This window comes from Populus nigra, chromosome 8 (genome assembly GCF_951802175.1).
Source record: "Populus nigra chromosome 8, ddPopNigr1.1, whole genome shotgun sequence".
In the NCBI taxonomy this organism is placed as follows: domain Eukaryota; kingdom Viridiplantae; phylum Streptophyta; class Magnoliopsida; order Malpighiales; family Salicaceae; genus Populus; species Populus nigra.
The window spans coordinates 11160596-11185684 of NC_084859.1; the positions used below are offsets into that span (position 1 = coordinate 11160596).

Sequence of the window (25089 nt, forward strand, 5' to 3'; positions counted from 1 at the left end):
TGTTTTTTAAAGTTTTTTTTATTTATAAATGTATTAAAATAATATTTATTATTTTTTATATCATCACATTAAAATAATTTCAAAAATATAAAAAATTAATTTTTTTATAAATTTTTATTTGGACCATACTCTTAAATGGGCTAAATCCTAACTAAGTTGATATAGGCTTAGTAATTTAGAGCCCAAAACGCCAAACCCAGTTATATGCAACAAGTGCAAGGAAAATTCCATTACCATGAGCGTGCACTGAACGAATTATTGCAAACTAGCCACATCTGTACAAACCATAATTATTAAATCCGGATTGACCAGTATATTGATTTGGGATCCGGCTACTCTAATGGTTGAATTGGTCTAGGTAGGATAAAAAACCGGCTAATATAATAACCTGACGGGTCAATTCATGGTTCGAGTGGCATAGGCGAGCTAGGACAAGAATTTTTTTTTTCAAATGTAGTTTTTTTCCAGTATTTTTTTATATTTTTTAGTTGATTATTAACACTTTTTAAAGTTTACTATATAAATACTAGAAAAATATTTTATTTTTTCAATATAAAATTTGAAACCCTTTAATGTATATATTCTATATTTTCAAGAAAAAAATTATTTTTTCGATGTGATATTGAAGCCCTTTCGTATATATAATTTATGTTCATAAGAAAAAAGTTAAGTTTTTTCAATATGGAATAAAAAATTTTTTAATTTAAATATTTCAACTTAAAAGAATACCATAATATTTTTTTTAATATGAGATTTGAAACCTTTTAATATATATATTCTATGTTCACAAGAAAGAAATTATTTTTTCAATGTGAAATTTGAGGTCATTTAATATATATATTCTATATTTACAAAAATAAAAGTTATATTTTTTCAATATAGAATAATTTCTTTTATTTAAATACTTCAATTTAAAAGAATAATATAATATTTTTTCAATATAAAATAATTTTTTTTTAAAATATTCTTTTAAATTTTTTTTTTTTTATATATATATATATATATATATATATGGATTATTTTTTAATATAAAATATAAAATATTAATTTTTTTTTAATTTTTTCTAATTAATTTGAGTTGATTCATAAAATACAAAACCCAGTCACTTAACCGATCAACCCTTACAAACCAATTATTTCCTTTTACCTCTTTTTCCTTTTACCTCTGTGCATTTGCAACAGACGAACCAAAAAGAAAGAAGCTTTTTTGTTTGTCCACTGTTGATTTTGTTGCCGCCGATGAGTCTCTCTCCCCGCCATTTCTAAAAGTTGATTTTGTTGACAGATACGAGGTTCGCTACTAGCTTGGTTACTGGACCACCTATAGGTTAGTTATCATCAACATCATCTTGTTTCTTTTGAGCATCATTTTCTAAAATTCGATTTTTTCTCTCAATTTTTTTTTAATTTCTTCTGCTTATTGAATTTCTAGTGAAGTGCAAATTTTGACATCAATGAACCTCAAAATTCACATGCATTTTTTTTAATAATTTTTTTAGGGTTTAAGCAAACATTTGAAACTGAGGAGACAATGCTTGATGATTCATGGGATTTTTTTTATGTTATTTTGGTTTGTTAATATGTTTTCTACTTGGTGTTCTTGGTTTGGTAATTAATAATAGAGGGAGGGTTAGTTTCAATTACTGTGTGTGTGTATGTGTGTGTGTTTTGCATTAAATGGGTGGTAATGCTAATGGTAATTATCTTCTTTTAAGTAGTTTGGGTGGTTCATTGAATGGGGTTTGTGGACAATTTGCTGTAAATGGAGTCTACGAGGGTGGTATCTTCCGATAAATCTGGGATGTGCTCCATGGAAAATGGTGATGTTGCTCCCAAGTTCAAAAGGCGGAGAGTTTCTGCTGTCCGGGATTTCCCCCCTGGCTGTGGACCATTGGCTGTTCTGATTTTTAAACAAAATGAAAAATTTGTTGCAGCGAGTAAGGAGAAAAGTGGTGATGGCTGTCTTGAAAAAATAAATCGTGTGGAAACCAAGGGAAAGGAGCCGATAGATTCTTCTGATCAGGTGAATGGGCATGGATTGCTGAAGCAAGAGCCTGCAGGGATGTTGCTTCCAGAGGCTGTAGGTGCTTTGAATGATGTAAGTGTGGTTGGATCGGTAGTAGCTTCTGTTGTGGGTGAAGCAGTAAAAGCTTTAGAACATGAAACTGCTGATGCATCAGAGAATCTGTGCAAGGTGGATGTTGTTGCTCCAGTTGAAAATTTTGTCCAGCACAATTATCCTCCTCGGAGAAGAATCTCTGCTGTCAGAGACTTCCCTCCATTTTGTGGACCTAATGCTCCGCTTCTTAACAAGGTAGAGGCTGCGAAAGTGCTGGTTGTTGTGCAGAAGAAGAGTTTGGGTCAAGAGAAGTCTGGTCCCGAAGAAAATCCAACAAAAGAAATGGTGAAGAATGTTGTGAAAGAAATGGGTAGTGATGTTAAAGATGGAGATCTTAATGAAAGCAGATTAGAAAGTGCTTCTAGGATGGATGATGATAAAGTTAGAATTGAACCTGATTCTTCTGTGAATAAGGTGAAGGTAGCTGAAGAGAATAGACATGAAAGGTGCATCAAATCTCCTCGACAAATCATTCTAAATCAGCATGACCTGAATTCCATGGCAGTTTCTAAATCAGTCAAAATGGAAGTTGGTGGTCTAGAAGAGAATCTAGGTAAGGACCTTACAGTTTACTTGGAGGATAAAATTTCTAAGAGAAAGCTTTCAGACCTATCTGGTGGTAAGAATTCAATGCGTAAAGACAAGTTTGAGGTTTTGAAGCTTGCATCAGGTAGGGAAGTAGTGCAGGGTCTTCCAGCTGAACGGAATTGTCCATGGAGGAAGGGGCAGATGGTGCATAAACCTACTATGTTGGCTTGTGATGCAAGAGAAAGCAAAGGTCAGAAACATAATTTCATATTGCTCGAACGATCAAAATCTGCTTTGAAAACGAAGATAAATGAGTTAGACAAACATGGAGGAATTATGAAAAAGAACTCATCTCCCACTATAAAGGTGGAAAGAGGTGTGGGCCAAAAGACTGAATGTAACAAAGAAGATTATCTGAAAAATGGTGAGGAATCCGATAATTTTCGTGTAGTTGCATGTTCGCACAATTTTGATGTGAGCCTTCCTCCATCTTGTCCCACCATTTCACGTGGCAAAGATAATGGCAATGATGCAATCGTTACTAGAAACAAAGTGAGGGAGACATTGCGTTTGTTCCAGGCTATCTGCAGGAAGCTCTTGCATGAAGAAGAAGCAAATTTCAAGGAGCGAGGAAATACTCGTAGGAGGGTTGATTTACAAGCATCTAAGATTCTTAAGGAGAAAGGAAAATATGTCAACATAGGTGAGCGCATTATTGGTTCTGTCCCAGGAGTTGAAGTTGGTGATGAGTTTATTTACAGGGTGGAGCTTAATATTGTTGGCCTGCATCGCCAAATTCAGGGTGGTATAGATTATATGAAACAAGATGGAAAACTCCTTGCAACAAGTATTGTATCATCTGGGGCCTATGATGATGACACAGATAACTCAGATGTCTTGATTTACACAGGTTCTGGAGGCAACATGATGAGTGGAGACAAGGAACCTGAAGATCAGAAGCTTGAGAGAGGTAATCTAGCTTTGAAGAACAGTATGGATGCAAAGAATCCTGTAAGGGTGATTCGTGGTGATTCAAAGGGGGCTGATTCAGTTGATGCAAGAGGGAGGACCTATATCTATGATGGGTTGTATCTGGTGGAGAAGTGCTGGCAGGAAATAGGGTCACATGGTAAGTTGGTGTTTAAGTTTAAGCTGGTTCGAATTCAAGGTCAACCAGAGCTTGCTTGGAATGTAGTGAAGAAGTCCAAAAAATTTAAAGTGCGGGAGGGTGTCTGTGTAGATGATATCTCACAGGGGAAAGAGAAAATTCCCATTTGTGCTGTGAACACCATAAATGATGAGAAGCCTCCACCATTTAAATACACAACTCATATGATATATCCTCATTGGTGTCGCCGTTTGCCTCCCAAGGGCTGTGATTGTATTAATGGTTGCTCTGAATCTAGGAAATGTCCTTGTCTGGAAAAGAATGGAGGGGGGATCCCATATAACTATAATGGCGCAATAGTGGAAGCGAAGCCCCTAGTGTATGAGTGTGGTCCTTCTTGCAAGTGTCCTCCTTTATGCTACAATAGAGTCAGTCAGCATGGTATCAAATTTCAGCTTGAAATCTTTAAAACTGAATCAAGGGGATGGGGCGTGAGATCTTTAAATTCAATTTCTTCAGGAAGTTTTATCTGTGAGTATGCAGGAGAGCTCCTTGAAGAGAAAGAAGCTGAACAAAGAACTGGTAACGATGAGTATTTGTTTGATATTGGAAATCAGTTCAATGACAATTCTCTTTGGGATGGACTTACAACCCTCATGCCTGAAGCACAGCCAGATGCTGTTGTAGAAGTGCAGAACAGTGGCTTCACCATTGATGCAGCACAGTGTGGTAACGTGGGGAGATTCATTAACCACAGTTGCTCCCCAAATCTTTATGCCCAAAATGTTCTTTATGACCATGATGACAAAAGAATTCCTCACATAATGTTCTTTGCTGTCGAGAACATTCCTCCCTTGCAAGAGCTCACTTACCATTACAATTACATGATAGATCAGGTTTTTGACTCCAATGGCAATATAAAGAAGAAGAGTTGCCATTGTGGTTCTCCAGAGTGCACTGGTAGGATGTATTGAGAGGCTGACTGCTAATAGTTGGACTCTGATGAGGCATTGATAGTTCTCTCTCTGTAAGTTCCTGAATGGATCATGGATATGGGTATAGTATCTCCATATAAATATGTTTGCATGGTTGGATATATGTGCACTGGAGCACAATCTTTGATAACTTTAGTTTTGATGCTGGAGTTCGAATGATCTTTTGCTTTCTCTTGTTTTTTCTTCTCTATTTTCGATGCATGCTTTTTTGCCTACTTCCAGTGCATCAGGGCTGTTCTGCCCGTTCCAATGCATCACATTCTATTTCCCATGAAGAAATCAATTTATGTTTATGTGGGCAATACAAATAGATTGATAGATACGCAAACTATTGAAATAGAGTTGTTTGAACTCTGCAGTGTTACATTCTCTGTAGGCTTTCAAGGGCCAAAATTTTAGCTGATTGATTTAGCAAGCAGTAAGTAGTTAATTGTTGCTAGAGAGTCGATTATGTTTCTTTGGCCAGAGAGTTGTCTTTTGTTGTCTGGCTTCATTTGCTTCTTGTTTTAATTCTGAAGGTTGGTTTTGGTTTTGGTTTGGACTGGTTTCCTTTTATTTTCCTTGCCCTTCTCTAGCCATCTTCTTATTGGCTAGTCTTTGGCCGTAACTTTACCTAACTTTTTCAATGCAGTCATCCTTGTCCTTTATCAAAAAAGAAACACAAAAACTAGAACCGTGGGAGAGCATGATGTGCATTTGGCTTTTAAAACACACCATGATAGCGGCCATATTTTTCAGATCAATACGAGTAGTTGTGTTCTGTCTAGTGTTTGTCAGGATTTCTGGACTGGACTTTTGTTTTAGGTATCTATTATAGTCTGCAAATTGGACGTCGCCACTACAGATAAATAGATATACAAAGACAGCATAGCCTGTTCTTTATGTATACTAAACTCTTTAATTTGCCAACTCTTTCAAGACATTGCATAAAAAAGATTCAAAACCATGTTAAAACCAAGTTGTTATGCACAATCCAAGCCTCACTTTTTAATCAATCTGGGGATAAATGCTGTGACTGTTAGTAAACGATCAATAGGGTTGTGTGGTTGAGAGGAGTTTCTTTTTTTCAACATTCATAGTTCTTAGGAAACGAATTTTTTTTTTTTTACAAGTATAATTCTTGTAACTTGCAAGTAATTCTTATCTTCGCTAAGATATCAAACTTCTGACTTCTAGAAGCCTTATGGTGTGCTCGAGCCTTTTGGCAAGAAGCAAACAGGATAAAGGAAAGTAAACAAATCGCTCACACTCGTCTTGTATTAAGATTTGCCCTGCGAGAAGAGGCAGCACCTGTGCATTAGTGGGGTCCCAGGTAGTTTGATTGCTTGGTGATTAAAATCTTCAAGTAGTTACATGTAATATTGTTGTTCCCAGATCTGTGCTTTAAGAAGGGAAATCCCAAAATGCTTTTAACATGGGTGTAAACAAACTAATTGTAGCTGTATCCAGTAATTTTCATATGGTTCTCAAAAAGCTACGATAGAAGTTTTCAAACTTTCTTTCACCTGTCCCTTTCATGTGGTGAATGATATGGCGTTTTTAGCTATATTCTCATGTACGTCACGAGTCACTCTTGACGTTGAAAACCTGGAGCAGTTAGCCTTTATCTGCTATATCTCTGCAGAGCTTGCTTCTTGGCGTGAGAAGAGTCATGTGTGTGGTGGGGGAGACGGTGCTGTGCCTGTCAAACCTGTGTTCAAACACCGCTGACTTGCAGCTTGGCAATTTTGTCACTTGGATCAGAGAGAGCCGAGTTAAGGCCCTGTTCCTTAAACCCTTTGCCACGATAGTAGTGTATTTACCCTGCTATATCAAAGTATTTGGAACCGGCAGAGCACAATTTTTAAGGGAGTTAGGTATAAAACATAACCAGGCTTCTCTCTGTGATTACTTGGTTTTGTAATGCTCAATTCGTTCCTCAAATGACAACAAAAAGATCCCAATAAGTGGAATTATATTCATATTCTTACTAATACAAAGTACAGAACCCCAATTTTTTATTGCTCACACTTCACAGCAAAGAGCACTTGCTGGATTACAAAATACATCAATAACTAAAGACAGAAGCAAGCTAACAAGAAACAATTACTTGGGAGGTTCCTGGATGCCCTACCAGTGCACAAACCAATAACTTATTTCTTCAATATATTTAAGAAAGCTGAACGGTAGAGTCATAAGCAATCCCAGCCTTCCAATCACTCGGTATAACATTTGCTGCTTGGGCCCAATATGTGACGCCTGCACTGCCACTTACTTGGAACCTCAAGCTGATGGCACCCTTTGGTGGGTTAGGCATATCCCACACTGCCCCATAGGCTCTTCTCATGCCTCTCCATTCCTTGCAATCCTCCTGCACATTTAATTGAGAAACAAATCAGAGACTCCACATAAATTTTTGCGCATGCTAGTTCCTATGTAATATATCGTGTGAAATGGGGTTACATCAAGAAACTGGAAAGAAGAAGAAAATCGAAACATACCTGCCATAACTCCACAGCTAAAATTTCATTTTGGCCAGCTTGGTACAAGAGAATTATAGCCAAGTAATCAGGAAACCTGCTATGCTCATGGACCTTGAACATGAGGTTATAACCGGAGTAACGGCAAGGGATCCTCCGGAATTCTACATCGACAACACCATACGCAATCAGTTCTAAGGCCATGTTTGGATGTGCCATTCTTGCATAGGCGCGTGGGCTGAGGATGAAGTCAGTTTTGTCTCCTTCACCATAGTCAGTAACCACTACGTTCACCCCATCATCGGTGCAAAGATTTGGTGCTTTGCACCTAACCTGAAATTGTCATTAATTAACAAAACGTAAAATCAGCATTATCATTGCTTAGCACTTTTTTTTATTAGCCTAACTAATAATCAATACAATCGTAAATTGTTAAGTATTTCCAATTGTTTGAGGAGTATGTAAAAGCAAGCACTTCAGCAAGCTCATGACACGCACACAAACAGTACCAGTTACTTATTATATTGGAAAACAATATCTTGATGGAGTTTATTTTTAGCAGCTAATTGCTTTTTAATTAAGACTGGGATAACTAAGTGGTTTGAATTTGAGTAAGTACCTGATAGCAACCACCGCAGCCAGTGCCATTCTTGTAGAGTCTTGAAACTCCGGCCACATTAGCATCGTTGACCGTCCTTCCATATTCTCCAAACCCGCAAGCTCCAGCTGCAATATTATTCAGTACATGCATGTCAGTGCTTGTTTCATGCATGCAAAACATATATATATATATATATATATATATATATATATATATATATATATAGCTTACAGTCTTTCAACTATGTGCATTTGCATGACTAGATGATAAACAATATAATGAACTCTGAATAAATAGGAGACATCGATATATTCTTACATGGTGTCCCTAAGCAATCAGGGCTACCATAATAAGTTGCTCTTGAGAATGTGTAGTCTTGGGAGTAACTTATTGCAGGCAGTAGTGCCATGATACAAAGAAGGGAATAGCCATATTTAAATGCAAATCCCATAACTTATCTTAGTGATAAGTGCTATCACGCTGCCGCAGTAATATGTATAAGCAAGGTTACTAGCTAGTTGAGAGAGTTTATGAGAGGAGGAGGAAGAAGAAGAAGATGGATGAGAGCCTATGAACTGTCACGACCCCTATTTATAGCTGAGGTCTGAGAGGCTGTGGTAGCTGGTGAGGAATCAAAACCCAGTTGTTCTTTCAAATTAATGGGACTAATTAGGTGGCAGGATTAGATTAATGATGGAGGTGTACAACATGTAAATGGAGACTCCTTTATTGACCCCTTTGACTCTTTTTTCCATGGTATTGGCAAAAGAAGATACATTTGCAAGAGTCTTCTTAACTGTTATCTCTCTTTTCACTTTTTTTGCCAGCTCCCTGAGCTTAAAATAATCTCTCCAAGCATTAATTAAAATAATTCTTTAAATATTATTATGCTATTATTATTCTACTTCTCGTAATGGATTATCATCTTAATGTATGAAAAACGACTTGCTCTGGGCATTCAAAAAAAAGGAAAAAGAAAAGAAAACCCACTATTTATGGTGCCTTCAGATGTGCATCATCTTCTTAAAATATTTAATTATTTTTAATTTTGTTACTTGTTCATATTAAAACTCGTGTCCACCACTGCTGCCATTATATAAAACGAAAAGGCAAGCATAAACAATCAAATTTGAGAGTAGTTTCTGCTCGGCGAGACCGGGATGGGATTAAGAAAGAAGAGAGTTACATAATTACTACATTCATGTTGTATAATCCAGTCATTCAAGAAGGTTAGCAGAAATCAAATACAAGTGATCATTTCTTTTTGAGTTCAGTAAACAAAGAGCGAGCGAGTTCTTAGAACTTATAGAGTATTGAACACTTCTTCTCGTCAATTAGATGCTAATACCAAATGGTATATGATCAGTGATGATAATACACTACGATATATAGGACCGTTCGTGTTTTGAAGTGCTTTTGAAAGAATCTAAATTTTTTTCTTCAATTTTTTTGTGGTTTTACATGATAAGTGATGATAATATACTACGATATGATAAGATCTATTTATATTTTGAAGTGCTAATCTAAATATTTTTTTTTAATTTTTTATAGATTTAAATCGTTTTGATTCATAATTCTTAAAAATAATTATTTTAAAAAAATATATTTATATAATATATTTATAAATAAAAAATACTTCAAAAAATAACAGCTATCACAATTTCAAACATTTTAATTGACAATACCATATCTTTATTTGGGAAGTGTGATATTGTAGCTTTTTTTCTTTTTATTTTAGATAATCATTTCTTTATTTTGTTATTGGTAGTTTATTAAAACCAGAGTTAGTTGGTTCGAAAATTTAATTTAGTTTATATTATAATAATAATTGTTTTTTTTTAAAATTATTTTTTATTTAAAAATATATTAAAATAATATTTTTTTATTTTTAAAATTTATTTTTAACACTAACACATCAAAACAATATAAAATAATTAAAAATAATTTAAATTTTTACAAAAATATTTTCCATCCCCAAAAGCAATATGTATCTAAATAAGATAGGAGAGGGTCCCCACCAGTTGATAGTGGTGGAGCACAGTGAGCTGATGGCCGGACATTTTCGAGGAGGCCTTGGGTGCCACGGTTTCTTCGGATGTTATAATGACCACACGAGAGTTAATATCTATCAAGTGCAAGTAGAAAACTTGAATTTTTAGTTCATAATCCTCAGGAAACATACCATTTAGTCATCATTTCTTACACTGAATCAAAGCCGAGGGCTTACAGGCAAAAAAATCCTACCACCCCATTTCTCTCGAAACATACATGCACATGTACTGACGAAATTTGTTATCTTGAGTTGCACGACTCCGAGTCAAAATTGAAAGCTATGGGCTAATTAACAGACAGATTCATTAAACCGAGGAGTGAGATAGGGTCATTTAGACTAATTGTTTGGTTGTAACGCACTAAATGGAGGCCTGTCAAACTAGGTAAGCTTTGCATTTAGATCTTCTTCGTGTCAATATCTGGATAAGACTCGAAATTAGGAGTTAGAGCACTCACCATTTTGTTACCACTTGCACATTTTTGTTTTGTTTAATAGCGAGCTGATTTTTTGGAAAACTCTTTTGAGCTCCGACGCACTTCATGCCGACCCAGGCGGAAAAAAAGATACCACCAAGTGTGATTTCCGGGTAGGATAGACTGCATTAATCTAATTTTTTCAGGGATAAATTGGGGCAGGTAGCTCCTTTTTCTAGTCGTCCGCTTGGCAATTTCGTACCACGCCAGGTCAGAAAAATACTAGAGAAACAGAGCAGCTTAACCAGCCAGCATCACCACTGTCAGATCACTCATGAGGACATCAAGATTTTCTTCACAGTAGTAAAATCTCACAGTTGCCAGATTCTTATCCACGATGCGAAGACCGTGACTTTCATGGAGTCTAATCATTCCTTGCCCCAACAAATCTTGAATAAAACCGTGCCGGCAAAGTTTCTAGATTTCAAAAACCGAGCACCGAAACATGGTGCTAATAGATTTACTGATGCCTGCAAACAGAATTTGGCTGGGAATAGTTTGCTGACACTGTAAATGTGATTCATTAATCTAAGATTAACTGCAAAACAAAATTAATAGCAAAAGAAACTACAGGGATGCGCGCATCTGTCCAGCAGATATACCATGCCACAAACATGTTACAAGTGTATTATTGCTGGGCGGGAACATTATATTTAGTAGCTATAGCCTGGGGTTCTCATTCCCACAGCCTTGTTTCTCCTTCAAAGCACGTTTTCTGTTCACATCTTGTCAAGTCTTTAATCAACTCAATCTCCGACATCTAGCCAAAGGCTAATTAAAATAACCTAGAAATAATGAAATTTTTTAGAAAGGAACTTAAAGTAGAAAACCATGAGTAATTTTAACTCTCAACAACTATCAGCTCAGCGGTTCATTCTCATAATTTGGCAGTTCAAACACATAACAAAGGATCCCTGCTAAGAGAAAGTGGGCCTGCTTGAAGATAGTGACAATCACCATAACAGATTTGTGAAGTATGACATCACCCTCAAGACAGGGCTATAACGCTTGAAGCAAATAATGGACGAGGCACTGTTGATAATTGGGGCCAAAATGTGTATGGTTGATATCTATTTAAGTGTTACTACCCAGCATTCCCTACCTTCACTTGCAAATCTGTGATGGAAAAGGGAAAATGTCATATATGATGGGGGATGAAGCTCCTATTACCAGACAATAAGGAAAACCACTAACCAACATTGTCTCTTTCAATCACTCTGGATCTCAAAATCCAACAATCTTAACAGAGCAATTGAAAAGAAAATCCAAATTGTAACGCATACATGCTATATAAACAAATCAGCAATTTAGCTAAAAGTCAAAACACTTTCCAAGCGTCTCATTAAAGAAATAAGAAGCAATAATGCTGAGGTGGTGTGGCCATGAAAAGAACTAGTAATTGCATTTCATTCCAGGGCAAGAGCAGTGGATTGGTTACGAGCTGGACTGATGCAAAGCTGGTGCATCAAATGAAAAGGAGGTATATGACAGTGATTGAACATACATGTTCTAGAGAATAGGTTCCTTTCTCTCTCTCCTTTTATTTTTGAAGGATTCAAATGGTTCGCACATAAATGAATTGGAAGTAATAACCATTTCACTAGAACACCATGAAAACATATTCAGGTATTGACTTTTCCAAAAAATGATCTGTGCTTAATGCAAGCATTATCAATGTCATGAGGTCACCAAATGATTCGTATATCGAGAATTTTCAAATGTAATGGCAGCAATCACGAGTGCTGTAATTGAATTTTACAAAAAATCAGACAAAATCTCACACACTTGCTGGAAGAAAGGAAGCACAGATTGTCAGTTTGTCATGGACAATCTATGACATGAAAACAAAATTTACATGCATGAAAGCATTTTTAACACAGTCCAAGATCTGGCAATGACCAGTAGTTGTTGCTTACCTGATTACTCCTAATAATCATCAATTGCGACTTTGACAACAGATCAAATCAGTTGTGCCTTTTTAAGGTCAGAAACAACTCCACGGTCTTCAGTGGTCCTTTCATTGTATATTACCTGAAAAAAAAAATCATGGAAAAGGTAAAATTCAGGATGGCAGAACTAAAATAAAAACAAAAGATTTTTTTTTTTGACAGAAGTACCTTGTCTATGATGCCATATTCAACTGCTTCAGTTGGACTAAAATACTTTGGACGACTAATGTCTGCTTCAATCTCCTCAGGTAATTTTCCAATATGCTTTGCCAAGAGATTGACCTATAAAATGGAAAATGATAAATGTGTTTCTAAAATAGCTGAAGTTCAGAGTACAAGTCATGTGATTAGTACTCCAGATAAATTTAAAAATTTCCATGCTGAATAACTGCAGCAGTTGCAACAGCCAAAAAGCACTTGATAAGATAGCAAATTTCTCAAGCCTTCTGAATTGTGGAAGTAAATCTATGTCATCTTCTTCCAGAAATTAAATTGTTTATGTTTTTGAACCAAGGCTCTGAACCTTGGATTAAGATTAAATATCAGTTGCTTTTGGGAAGTCAAAAGGAAGCTCTACATCCTCCTCATACCCCCAGTTTCTTTCCCCCTCTCGTCCCTGCACCAACTCCCTCCCTCCAGCATGTGCTTGGACAGACACAAAAACACATACATGTGCAAACAAGCCTGCAGTTGTATTTGCTAAACTTCCACTTGCAACTGTAGGGAGGTCAAGCAGAGGCAAAAGTGCATGAATGATGTACCAATTGTGTGTACATGCCGGCCAAACAATAATTGATTATAGAGGTTTGTGGTTGGAGAAAAGGATCCCTTTCTCACATCTTTCTTTCTGATGTCACTCCAGTCCCGGGAATTTTCATTGTTAACCAGTAAATAATGACTGGGTGAGGTATGAAGAAACAATTTTACATGAACTCAATGTTCTGACTGGTTCTGTATCCTGTAATACAAATGTACAAGTAAATTTGCAAAACTGATATACGAGTAAAATGCAAAAAACCAACCTAAGCACCACTCAACCTGGATTGTTTATTTCCTTACCCCCCCCACCCATCATGCCCCACACCAAGGAGAGTTGAGATGAGAAACTGTGCGTCCCCAACCCAACTCTCGAGATCACCAAGTTACCTTGTTAAGGGAGGTCAGGATGAGGCCCGTCTTCTTGTGGTAAATTGCCATCATTATCCCTCATCGCTTTACTAAAGAGAGGAAATATAGAACATCTTTTGGCATTCATCTTTGACAGGTGTGAAGACATTTTCGCATCCCTATTCTAGGTCATTGTTCAGACTAGTTCACAAAATAGGGACTACACCCCGCCAAAGAAAAAAACAGTTCCTAGTAACCAGCAACCATAGATTGAGGTTGGAAACTTTGTAGCCAAAAATTATAACTGTTCTTATAAAAAAGTAATAGAAAGTAACCATAAATCTTACCAATTCTGTTTTCACATTCTTTATTTCTTTCCTGGCAAGTTCAACATCTGTTGCTTGACCTTGAAATCTCCCAATTGGCTGTAGAATCATTGAGAAAGTGCACAAAGTTTTGACTCTGAATTCTAGAGAATGATTGCAGTCAAGAAAGAAAAACTTGCAAGATGAAAGAAGTTGGATAGAATTGAGCAGCACCACCTATCCAAGAAATACCTGCTTCATCATGATTGTTGATGAGGGTAAAGCAGAACGGTTTCCCCTTGACCCAGCAGCCAAAAGCAAGGCTGCTTCTCCCCAAGCATTACCAACACAAAGAGTAAATATAGGTGGCTTGACATACCTGCAGTGGTGTAAAACTGTCATCAAAGAAAATATACACTACAAGAATTTCCTCAATGGTGGGAAGGTGTAATGGTTTGCATTCATAAATGTCAATTGACTTATTTTTAACATCACAAAGCTGAGAACACACTGAAATAAAGGCCACCAATAAAATATTATCACTATGATATATGCTGAACTTGATCGCCAATAAAGGTGTACATATGATACGCTCATGTCAGAACTAAACTAGTCTGCTCTCACCATCAGCCAGTAGGCTTTGAAGATGATAAATTAAAACGTATTATTAAAAGCACTCACAGGCATATAAATATTTACAGAAGCATACATTAATACTCGAAAGCAGGAGAGTAAACTGTGCTTTTAGCATGGACATGGCTAACATTAATGAGAAGATGGCATACACTCCAACACAAACATCTTCCTCATCCAGTCCAACGCAATAAACATACTTGGAGAACTCATCTCAATTCATAATCTGTTAGGCTGCTGTGGAAGCATTTGCAAAAACTATTCTCATAATTTCGTCCTTTCAGTTCAAGCCTTTCAAAATAAATTAAGAATTGATTCCACTGATTTAAACATATTTCCCTTCAGTAATGAAACTCAGATAGAAAGATCAACGAGTAGTACAGGAACATGCAATTTTGGGAAAATTCAGACTGGATCTTAAGGACTAGTTTTGAAGGCAAAGTTAGATTTTATAGCCTGAGAAGGCTGCCAGGTTACCATGAGGTGTCAGCATGATTCATAACATAAACAAATCAAGTGCCACCTACAGAAATTGGGGGTATAAAAGGCAGTTTTGTGAATCATTGAGAAATACTCTAAATGCAAAATAGGAACTGCAAAACTGGATTTCATAATAACATGGAATTATAAATAAAGGTAAGGTGATTTATGACCCCATAACATCATAGATAGCAAAAGCCTCTGTCTCGTATCCCAGCTTTTCCCCACCCTGAAAAAACATGAGAAAATATAAGTGTCAACAGCATACCATTGTTGCCCAGTACAATTTTTAAGCTTCTATTTCTTCTTAAAGTCTTTTCGAAATGATACACAGATGTGTGAAACCAAAACCTGCGTCTACATTGAGTCCAATGACATAATAGCTAATATCATATATAGTTATATAATGTTGTTGATATCCAGCCATTAAATTGATATTATATAAAGAAAGGTAGAAGAGAAAAGAAATAGAATAACTCAAAACTCATGGCATCCAAACAATATATGCCAAATTGTGATCTTATGCCATCATTCATGTTAAAATTGAAATACACCAATTTTCTATCTTATTTTGTGTTGACAAAGATGGCATACACTAGAAAAGCAATACCATTTATGCCTCCAAGAAAAAACAACCTTTTTATTTTACTTTATCACTCACCTTCTTATTTTATTTGCTACATTTTACACCACACTAAACAAAGTTACAATGTAATTTTTTTTCCAACATGCCCTTAATAATCTGAATAATACCCAGAGTTAACGAACACAATATGAAATTCCAGAATCAACAAGTGTTGTGAGTTCAATAAGTGACTAAAGTTTCTGACACAACAACCCTTCTATTTACCAATTCTCAAGTTTTCTTAAAGTACTAATATTTTTCTTCAAGCTGAACTCTAACTAGATACATATCTTTAAATTAAAACTAAATAAAATAAGTTGGCATAAACAAGCTTCTATAGAAGAGTGGATTCTTTATTGAATACAGACAAATATTTAGCAATTATCAGAATGACTAAGTTTTAAAGTCTTTCGTTGAACTCCCAGGGAGTTTCCACCTCCTCAGGACTGTAAGTCCCGATTGAAACAGAAGACTATATGCTGCCCACAATCACCAACAAGATTACAAGTGTAGCCCACTTTGCATATCAAAGTCAACTATGAAAAACTCTATGGGAGCAACATGACATTCTGGATAAATAAACACTGGCATGGAAAAAAAAAATGCACGCACAAAGTCATGTGAAGAAAAAAAAACATGAAAAACACTCAACCTTAGTTGTGCCCGTGGAGTTTATGTATAGGTAAATAGGTTTCTCTTCATCTTCATACTGAAGGTAAAGAAATTCTGCTAGTATTAACTCCGTGACAGAAGGAACAAGAGACATCCCCAAGTAAACAATCCGATTTTTGAACAAGTAAGATGCCAAGTCAGGAGGAGGTTGCTCCCATGCACTTCCCCTGGTATATGGAATAACCTGGACATATTCAAACAGACAAATAAGAGCTTGCAGTTATGACAACTTTTCAATGATATAGTTGAAATAAAGGTTCAACTCAACAAGAACATAGAATAAAGAATGCTGTAAAGATTCAACTCATGATTGATACATGATTTAGAATAAATTCGCAAACTAATGAGCTTGTCAAGTCCCCACACACTGCAAAAAACTTTATGGTAACAAAAGCAATGTTTATTTCAGAGATCAACCAGGTTAGGAACATGAACAGAAGCAATAACAGCCACTCCTAGGTCAACAAATTTTGAAACTTCGATATTTCTTGAATGGACAACAACAGCTGGAAAGGTATGTATAACCTATCCCAGGTTCTTGGATGTAGGAAGGAAAGAGATGATGTGTGTGCAATCAAGAACGATCATGGACCAGCTAACTGACTTTTCATATGTTGTTAGAGGAAAAATATAAGGAGGAAAATAAGGCATCATCTTAAGGGAAATGAAAGCACCGGGGAAGTCATGCAGAACAAAAATCTAAAGAAACTCCTTCCCTAATAGGAGGACACAACAAAGAATTTAAAAGAAAAGATGATTCCATTAATAACAAATCCTCAGTCGCAAATAATCTCAACTCCATGTAATTGCAAACACAGTGCAACCCTTCCTTACCAGCTCGATTTTTTTCCCCAACTCTCAAAACCCATAAAAGATTCCATTAGTAACATATCCTCAATAGCGAGCCACAAACACAAGTGTAGGCAAAACAGTTAGATTATCCACTTTCCAATGTTTATGCTTTAAACAATAACAATAAAAATTACTAATTAATTGCATTTTATCGTTAATTTAAACCTGAAAGAGAAAAATTTAAGATAAAAATAATTGAAGTCAACAGTTCATACCATGGTAACAACGCTTCTTTTGCCTTTGGAACTCGAAATTGAAGCTGGATTGAGGCATTCGGGTCGAATTTTAGTGCCGGAGAAGTCGCAGGTGATGCTTCCCCCAGCGAAGGGAGAGAGAAAGCAGGTTGAAAGAGAGGCCCTTGAAGAAGAAGAAGTAGAAGGGGAGGAAGAGAGAGCTAAGGTTCTGTTAGGATTTATAGTTCGTGAAGATACCGTGGGTGATGCTAACATGCGCTTGTGGAACCCGAAGCTCGATGCCGTTGCAGTTGCGACCGCCATTGACGGTGGTGTTGGATTGTGGGTGTGAGAGTGAGGCGAAATGAAGAAGATATCGAAGTGAAGCGAAGTAGTTGTTGTTGGGTTTCTGGTTTTTGAATGTTTGATGGGTCATGCATTGGCTCAGAGCCCAACCATCAAAGCCCAACTAGTTTTACAGGATTACTATTTAAAAAAAAATGAAATTGGATTTTGTTAAATTTTGTGTGGATTTATATTTTTCAATAAAAAAGAAAATGACTGAAAGGTTACTGATTTTCGTGTATTGTATTTATCTATAGATCTAAGTATATAGTGTAGTCAAAGGTATTTTGGAGCTAAAAATAGGGTTTTGCAATTTTAAAATGCTAATAATTTGTTTTTTAATCTCAACTTAAATGTTTTTTAAAATTATTAAATATTTTATTTTTATATTATTTTTTTAAATCATGTTACTCATTATTTATAATTTTTTTATCATCAATTATTGAGTTTTATAACACGTATTAAACATAATAAAAATAGTTTAGATGAAAAGAAAAATCTGAATCTAATTTTGTTTTTGTAAGAAACATTAAATTTTAATAAATAAAATTAAAAAAAAGTTAGGATGAACTTTATTTTAATCTAAACATGTACAAAAACTCCAGAGTATATTCAATTAACTTTAATAAAATAAAATAAAATTATTTTTAAACAAAAACTAAAAAAATATAGCTTACAATTAGACTTGGACTTGATGGCCATTACAATGCAAACCCTCTTCTTCATTATGATTTTTTAGGGTCGTGATTGAATTGGTTTTTTTATTAAATTTTAATTGTAAATAATTTTTTTAGTATTTTTAAATATTTTAATATGATAATATTAAAAATAAAATAATATTATTTTATATATTTTTTAAAAAATAATTTTTACTGCAATTTCAAAGAATCGCATGCTTGTAGGCCCAGCCATCTAGTATGTACCCCCCTCCTCTCTCTTTTTTCCCTCGCTCGCTCCCAAACTTTTCACTTTGGCGCCAAAAAGTCCCCCCTACAAATATACCCCCCCCCCCTCAATAAAACAAAAACACGAAGAAAATCTTCGATGTTTACGGATCAATCGCTACGACGCAGAAGCAAGCAACTATTAAATGAGAACGCGAACAGGCACCGGGATTCGGGTCCAAACCCATGTCAGAAAAGAATTGGCTGATGAGAATGTTGTTGAAGTGGAAACCGGTGATTTCTCAGAAGAGAAAGATTGGTACTTGGTTGGTGGCTCTCTTATTACCGCTTCATCAACTACTAAAGGAAGGAAATTGGTGGACAATGAAATTGTCCATTTTGGTTTCTCTAGTTTTGGCTCCAAGTATCATAGACAGGGCATTATTCGATTCTCTACTAAAAGATTTGGAGAGGTCAGTTTTATTGCTATTAGTTTCTTTATTGGAGTCTTAGATTTTTTGAAATATCAAAAAAGATTTAACTTTATTTATTTATTTATCATGTATTATAACTGTGCAAGAGTACTTACGAGCTATAAGTTGATTGTTTATTCTTTGTTTATTTGAATATATTTCTGAACATGGGTTTTTTTCATTTTCAAGGATTGCGAATCACTTGATTGTTTTTTTTTTTTTGCTTAGATTGGCAGGCTTCCGATGGAGTGGGGAAAAGGTGTTGTTCCACTTGTGAGTTCTGGCAAGGTTAAAGTTCGTGGACGATGTGTAGCTGCACCAGAGAACCTTCAAATGTTGCAGGATGTTGTGTTGTATGTGAGGTAAAATTCTGTTTTTTTTCCTCTTATTGTTTCAGTTTGGATCTGTTTGGCAATGATTTTGACTTGATTGGTTGATTTTTCATAGTACCTATGTTAATTTGTTTGCCAGTTTCTATGTTCACCAATCGATATTCACTGAGTTGTGTATTTCAACATGGAGGCTAGATGCTCCTCCACACATTGATCCTACAGTTCACCCCCTTGCTACTTTGTTCAAGTTACTGGACATGAAACCATATCAGAAGGTATCATTAATTTTTATTTTCCTTTCTAATGTTAAATTCTAACTATTATATACCAGTTTATGATTTTCTTGGAGTCTTTTAAGTGACTTTTGCTTTTTATTCTTGACCTTTTGTCCTTGTTCAACCAGGCTGAATTTAGTCCTGCAGAACTTGACTCTCGAAAGCGACCCCTCAACTATGAAGTATGTATGCCTATGCTTTTGTCCAACAATGGAGTTGTTTTGTTATATTCCACTTGCTCTTGTGAATGTAAATGTACCTTATGAATCTAATTTTTGGTTATTATTATTGATTAATTAAATGCCATGTCAAGAGCTGGCATTTAAAGATCACATTTTTGTACCTTGGATAAAATTTAGTGCATCTGGCCTTACCATTGTATTGCCCCGTATGGTTGAAACCTTCGTGCAACTGCATTTGACATCTTGAATTTGATAGTGCATATGGAAGTTGCTTCTAACATTCCAATTTTTACAAAAAGAACTACTGTAAATCTGTTAAATCGTATTGAAATGACTGAATTTATCTCATAACATGGAGCTGTAAGTAATGTTGTTTCCAGCATCTGAACTATTTAAAGCAAATGGACAAATTATAAGTGCATTCATTTTAGTGCGAATACTTAAATTGTTGATAAAAACAGGATCCAGAGGAAGATGCCGTTATGTTGCATGTAGTAAAAAGGGGATCAGGATGCCAGCAGGATCAAGAGAAGGATGAACAAGCTTTCTCTGAGTCATCTTTGAATAAACTTGTTGGTGCTGTAGATACATATGACTTGGAGGTAAAAGCTTTAAATCTCTTATTTCCAGGATCAAGGGAATATATAGCTCCGAATCTCATCTTTAGCATCTTTCCCTAATCATTCTCTTTTAGTTGTGCAGGAGATGGAGCCTCCATGGACCCTAACCTGTAATTTGAAACCATATCAGAAACAAGCTCTCTATTGGATGGCTGAATCAGAGAAGGGAAATAAAGCTGAGAAAGCAGCAGAAACTCTTAATCCATGTTGGGCAGCTTATCGCATATCGGACAAGTACGTAGTTTCAAACAAATGAAGTGTATGCTCCACATGCTAACATTATGAAACTTGACCAAGCATGCTTGATGCAGGAGGGCTTCATCGCCAAGCATTTATTTAAACATATTTTCTGGGGAAGCCACTACTCAATTTCCAACTGCATCACAGATGACAAAAGGGGGAGTATGTTTCTAAACTGTCCAGCTCATTTTCAGATCAATATGCCTTGGCCTCATATTATTGTGCTAACAATTGTTTTTTTTTCTTGCTTGATAATTATATTGTTGAGATTCCACTTGTTTACTCTTCCCATTTTCCCTTTCATTTGCTCGTGGCCGACACATTACATGTGCATTTTCTTGAGGGGAGGTGGTGTTGTTGTCTGACTTGATAAGTGCCTCTGTAGATACTAGCTGATGCAATGGGACTTGGAAAGACAGTGATGACAATTGCTCTTATACTAGCAAGACCAGGCAAAGGAAGCTCTGACTGCAAAGAAAGAGTAAACAGAATAGAAGATCCCCGCACAAATACCATGCCTAAAGCAAAGGGTGGCACTCTTATTATCTGCCCCATGGCTTTGCTAGGCCAGTGGAAGGTTATTCTCTTCCCTCATGTTGTCAGATAATGAATAGAATCATGTATAATATCCCTGGCTCTTTTCTAGTCTCTGATTACAAGATAGAATGTTTCGAACTATGGTGTCACAACGTCTAAGGAGAAAAATAATTCCTTATAATAATTCAATTAATTGATAGATGCTTTGAATATGACATTGTAGAGATACTGTTATTCTTTTATGTCTTTTGTTCTACATCTTATTTGGTCTTGTATGCCAGGATGAGCTTGAAACCCATTCAGAGCCAGGAAGCATTTCCATTTTTGTTCACTATGGCGGGTACAAAACAAATAACCCCAGGATTATATCTGGATATGATGTGGTCTTGACAACATATGGCGTCCTAACTGAAGCTTACAAGCATGTAAGAACATACTTCTTTCATTTATTAATCAATTTCATATGGATATCAAGAGATTTAAATTATTAAGCTGTAGTTTTACAAGTTATTTCATCTTTCTTTTAGTAATTGTTCTAGTAGTTTCTCTCCCAACTTCAAACTACTTTTGATCTGATACAGGATATGGAGAACAGCATTTTTAATAGGGTTGAGTGGCATAGGGTGGTGCTAGATGAAGCTCATACCATCAAGTCCTGGAAGACCTTAGCTGCTAAGGCTACATTTTCATTGTCGTCATATTGCAAATGGTGTCTTACTGGGACACCTATTCAGGTCTGTTTTCTTATTCATTAATGCACATTTTTCTCTGAAAATGCTGATGCACAGAAGTACAATATGTTTTTCCTCTTGCTTTATGTTATCCTTTCTAAGTAGCTACTTCTGAGAAGTACTCTCTTTTTCAACAATTTATCGTGGTTTTGGTGTACTAGATATCGAGAAAGTGGATGCCCATTGCTTGAGCAATTAACAAATTCTCTCTTCATCTATTGTTACAGAACACCTTGGAAGATCTGTACAGCCTTCTGTGCTTCTTGCATGTTGAGCCTTGGTGCAACTGGCCATGGTAGGACTGCACGCTCATTGCCCCTTGCTGATTGGTGTAAAAAAATAATAAGATTCTAAATTTCACCTAGACTGCACTTTAATCATTTACTCAGGCATTTATTCTGGGATTAGTTTCATGTCTTTGTCCATAATACGGTCTGACTTTGGAATAGGTGGAACAAATTAATTCAAAGACCGCATGAAAATGGAGACCCTAGAGCCTTGAAGTTGATCAAGGTTATTTTGAGGCCGTTAATGTTGAGAAGGACCAAGGATACAAAGGATAAGGAGGGAAGGTGAACACTTGGTCTTTCAACCTTTCTTCTTATTGTTATTATTATTTTTTACCGCAGCAAAACCCTTTTTCATCATTCTGTTGTTTGATGCATTTGATTTAGGCCCATACTTGTTCTTCCTCCAACTGACATTCAAATAATCAAGTGTGAACAATCGGAAGCTGAACGTGATTTTTATGATGCCCTTTTTAGAAGATCAAAAGTAAGTGTTAGTTATTGTCACCTTCCATTAGGATGAATTATATTGAATATATGATGGAAACAGAGTTCAACTGAGTGTTTTTTTAAATCTGAACAGGTCCAGTTTGATGAGTTTGTTGCTCAGGGCAAGGTTCTGCACAACTATGCATCTGTCCTTGAGCTGCTACTACGACTGAGGCAGTGTTGCAACCACCCATTTCTTGTTATGAGGTGGGACTAGAATTGAAGATATTTTCCTTTATTTGTTAAAAAGAAAGCGAATTTTCTGTTTTTGTTTCTTTGTTTATAAATGGTGAACGTGCAGTCGAGCAGATATCCAACGATATGAGGAATTGAACAAGTATGCAAGAAGGTTTGTGGAAACAAATTCTAATTTTTCCACTCCAAGGCAGTCAGCTGCCACCGAAGCATGCATTAAAGAGGTTGTTGAGGCCATCCGCCATGCTAGTTCTGCCACCATAAGGCAATCAACACCTACTCCAGCATACATTGAAGAGGTTGTTGAGGGCATCCGGAGGGGTGAAAATACCGAGTGTCCCATATGCATGGAGTCTGCAGATGACCCCGTGCTCACACCATGTGTACATAGGATGTGCAGGGAATGTCTCATCTCTTGCTGGCAAACACCAATATCAGGGATATGCCCAATCTGTCGAACTTCACTGAAAGCAAATGACCTGATAGCATGCCCAACAGAGGGTAAGTTCCAGGTTGATGTTGAGAATGACTGGAAGGAGTCTTCAAAGGTTTCCAAGCTTCTGGAATGCTTGGAACATATCCATAGGTCAGGCTTTGGTGAAAAGAGCATTGTTTTTAGCCAGTGGACTTCATTTTTGGATCTTTTAGAGATCCCACTGAAAAGGAGAGGAATTGGGTTCTTAAGGTTTGATGGAAAACTTGCACAGAAGCAGAGAGAGAGGACTTTGAAGGAGTTCAATGAAACCAGGGAAAAAATGGTAAGCAGTTTCAAGTGCCTGTGGTAGTTAATTACCTTCCGGAATTTGATGTCTTTGCAGTTCTCGATGGTTTAATAGTTTTCTTAACCAATTATCATCATACCTAAATCTCAGGTATTATTGATGTCTTTAAAAGCTGGTGGCGTAGGCCTGAATCTTACTGCAGCCTCAAATGTTTTCTTAATGGTACATTTTCATATCTTAATTTCTTTTCATAAAGGAAAGAGTTTCCCACCTTTATCTTAAAAATCTGTTATTTTAAAATATGTAGGATCCATGGTGGAATCCTGCAGTCGAGGAGCAAGCAATAATGAGAATCCATCGGATAGGACAGAAGCGAACAGTTTCTGTTAGAAGATTCATTGTTGAGGTTAGATTATACTCTGGATTTTCTTTGGGTTCTCGTCAAATTTCTAGTTGGAATATGTGAAGATTTGGATCAGAAATGTGATTTAGTTTAATTTATATTTTGCCGGATTGATGAAGATACACTCATCTATAGTTTAGTTTAGGAACCAAAGTAATCTAGGCCAAGCATTATACAGAAAAAAAAAAAAAAAAACCATGGGGAAAAGTGGGTGATCTGAACCTAGTTGAAGAGGATTAGGCTCAAGCCTTGGAACAGCCAAAAAAAAAATCTCTCAGTGATTCTTAAGCTCCTGACAGAGGCGGCACCTTTCGAGTTGTTTCTTGAAGCATGGTTCATTAACAAGTACCTTACGAACTTTGGCAACCATTTAATTGAAGTAGCCAGGAGTTCGATTGGCAAAAAGGTCCATTAACGAGTATTATCAAGTTTCATCTTGCCTCTGCTCATAAATTCTAGTCTTTTCCACTTTCTTTGCTGCTAATCAAATGTTTCGCCATCGACCAATGTGACAGAGCACAGTTGAGGAACGCCTGCAGCAAGTTCAGGCAAAGAAGCAGAGAATGATTGCCGGTGCTCTCACCGACGAGGAGGTCAGGTCCGCTAGGATTGAGGAACTCAAAATGCTCTTTAGATAAATTACAGCTTCTACGTTGTCATCATTAATTTAAAGCCATTCTGCATCAGAATATGTTGAAAACATATGCACTTAGGGTGTCTTCATGTATAGAGTTCTGTGAGGGCCCATTTTTGTAAATTATGGCATTTATGATTTATCCATCATTTCATAACCTCTCTCTACGCACAGGAACACATGCATAATTGTGTTCTTCAATTTCAGAACGTTTTGCCAGCCTGCAAATATATACACAAGCTCATGCAGTATTGTACTGGTGTCTCCAAGAATTTTCTTCTGTGATGTTTTTGCACTGCAAGGGCATGGGAAATAAAACGAAGATTTTGAAAATTAATTTATCCTCTCATAACACATGAATTTCTTCTATATTTTAGGCACAGAAAAGACAACGGAAAAAAATTAGAAATAAAAAAGGCCTTTCCTTCTCTCCCTTCCCTCGAGTTCTATAACCAATGAAAATCGATTTAATTGTTTTCAACAAAACAACTTTCAAATTTTACAAATAATGCTAACATAACTCTTGAATCCACACAGCTAAAATTATATTTAAGGATAATGAACTTGACACAATGATTACCTTAATCAAAACATCAAATGAAGACCTC

At 36.2% G+C, this 25089-nt stretch overlaps 4 protein-coding genes across 6 annotated transcripts; 2 read left to right on the plus strand and 2 right to left on the minus strand.

The window, feature by feature from the left end:
- The first annotated feature begins 1136 nt into the window (after positions 1-1136).
- Positions 1137-4909, plus strand: LOC133702301 (histone-lysine N-methyltransferase, H3 lysine-9 specific SUVH5-like). 2 transcript variants are annotated; one of them, XM_062126615.1, is made up of 2 exons: positions 1137-1327; positions 1716-4909. In XM_062126615.1, the coding sequence occupies exon 2, from the start codon at positions 1763-1765 to the stop codon at positions 4727-4729; it is 2967 nt and encodes a 988-aa protein (XP_061982599.1). In that variant the 5' UTR covers positions 1137-1327; positions 1716-1762; the 3' UTR covers positions 4730-4909. The 2 variants fall into 2 exon arrangements, with proteins under 2 accessions (XP_061982599.1, XP_061982598.1); XM_062126614.1 differs by having other exon boundaries at positions 1719-4909.
- A 1821-nt stretch (positions 4910-6730) lies between these two features.
- LOC133701126 (expansin-like B1) lies at positions 6731-8370 on the minus strand. The gene is made up of 4 exons (XM_062124942.1): positions 8129-8370; positions 7829-7935; positions 7231-7542; positions 6731-7100 (listed from the first exon to the last, which is right to left on the minus strand). The coding sequence occupies exons 1-4, from the start codon at positions 8259-8261 to the stop codon at positions 6900-6902; spliced, it is 753 nt and encodes a 250-aa protein (XP_061980926.1). The 5' UTR covers positions 8262-8370; the 3' UTR covers positions 6731-6899.
- Positions 8371-10865: 2495 nt separating this feature from the next.
- LOC133701728 (ATP-dependent Clp protease proteolytic subunit-related protein 4, chloroplastic) lies at positions 10866-17531 on the minus strand. Of its 2 annotated transcripts, none has more exons than XM_062125774.1 (8): positions 17175-17531; positions 16088-16291; positions 14984-15039; positions 13950-14076; positions 13740-13817; positions 12454-12567; positions 12253-12367; positions 10866-11121 (listed from the first exon to the last, which is right to left on the minus strand). In XM_062125774.1, the coding sequence occupies exons 1-7, from the start codon at positions 17454-17456 to the stop codon at positions 12296-12298; spliced, it is 933 nt and encodes a 310-aa protein (XP_061981758.1). In that variant the 5' UTR covers positions 17457-17531; the 3' UTR covers positions 10866-11121; positions 12253-12295. The 2 variants fall into 2 exon arrangements, with proteins under 2 accessions (XP_061981758.1, XP_061981757.1); XM_062125773.1 differs by having other exon boundaries at positions 10866-11452.
- A 967-nt stretch (positions 17532-18498) lies between these two features.
- Positions 18499-24638, plus strand: LOC133701056 (DNA repair protein RAD5B). The gene is made up of 18 exons (XM_062124834.1): positions 18499-18834; positions 19063-19196; positions 19306-19441; positions 19570-19623; positions 20085-20225; positions 20326-20477; positions 20555-20645; positions 20869-21060; positions 21302-21445; positions 21602-21754; positions 21979-22046; positions 22201-22323; positions 22426-22525; positions 22622-22734; positions 22829-23480; positions 23595-23666; positions 23752-23850; positions 24363-24638. Exons 1-18 carry the CDS (start codon positions 18568-18570, stop codon positions 24483-24485), a joined length of 2814 nt encoding a protein of 937 aa, XP_061980818.1. The 5' UTR covers positions 18499-18567; the 3' UTR covers positions 24486-24638.
- The last annotated feature ends 451 nt before the right edge of the window (positions 24639-25089 follow it).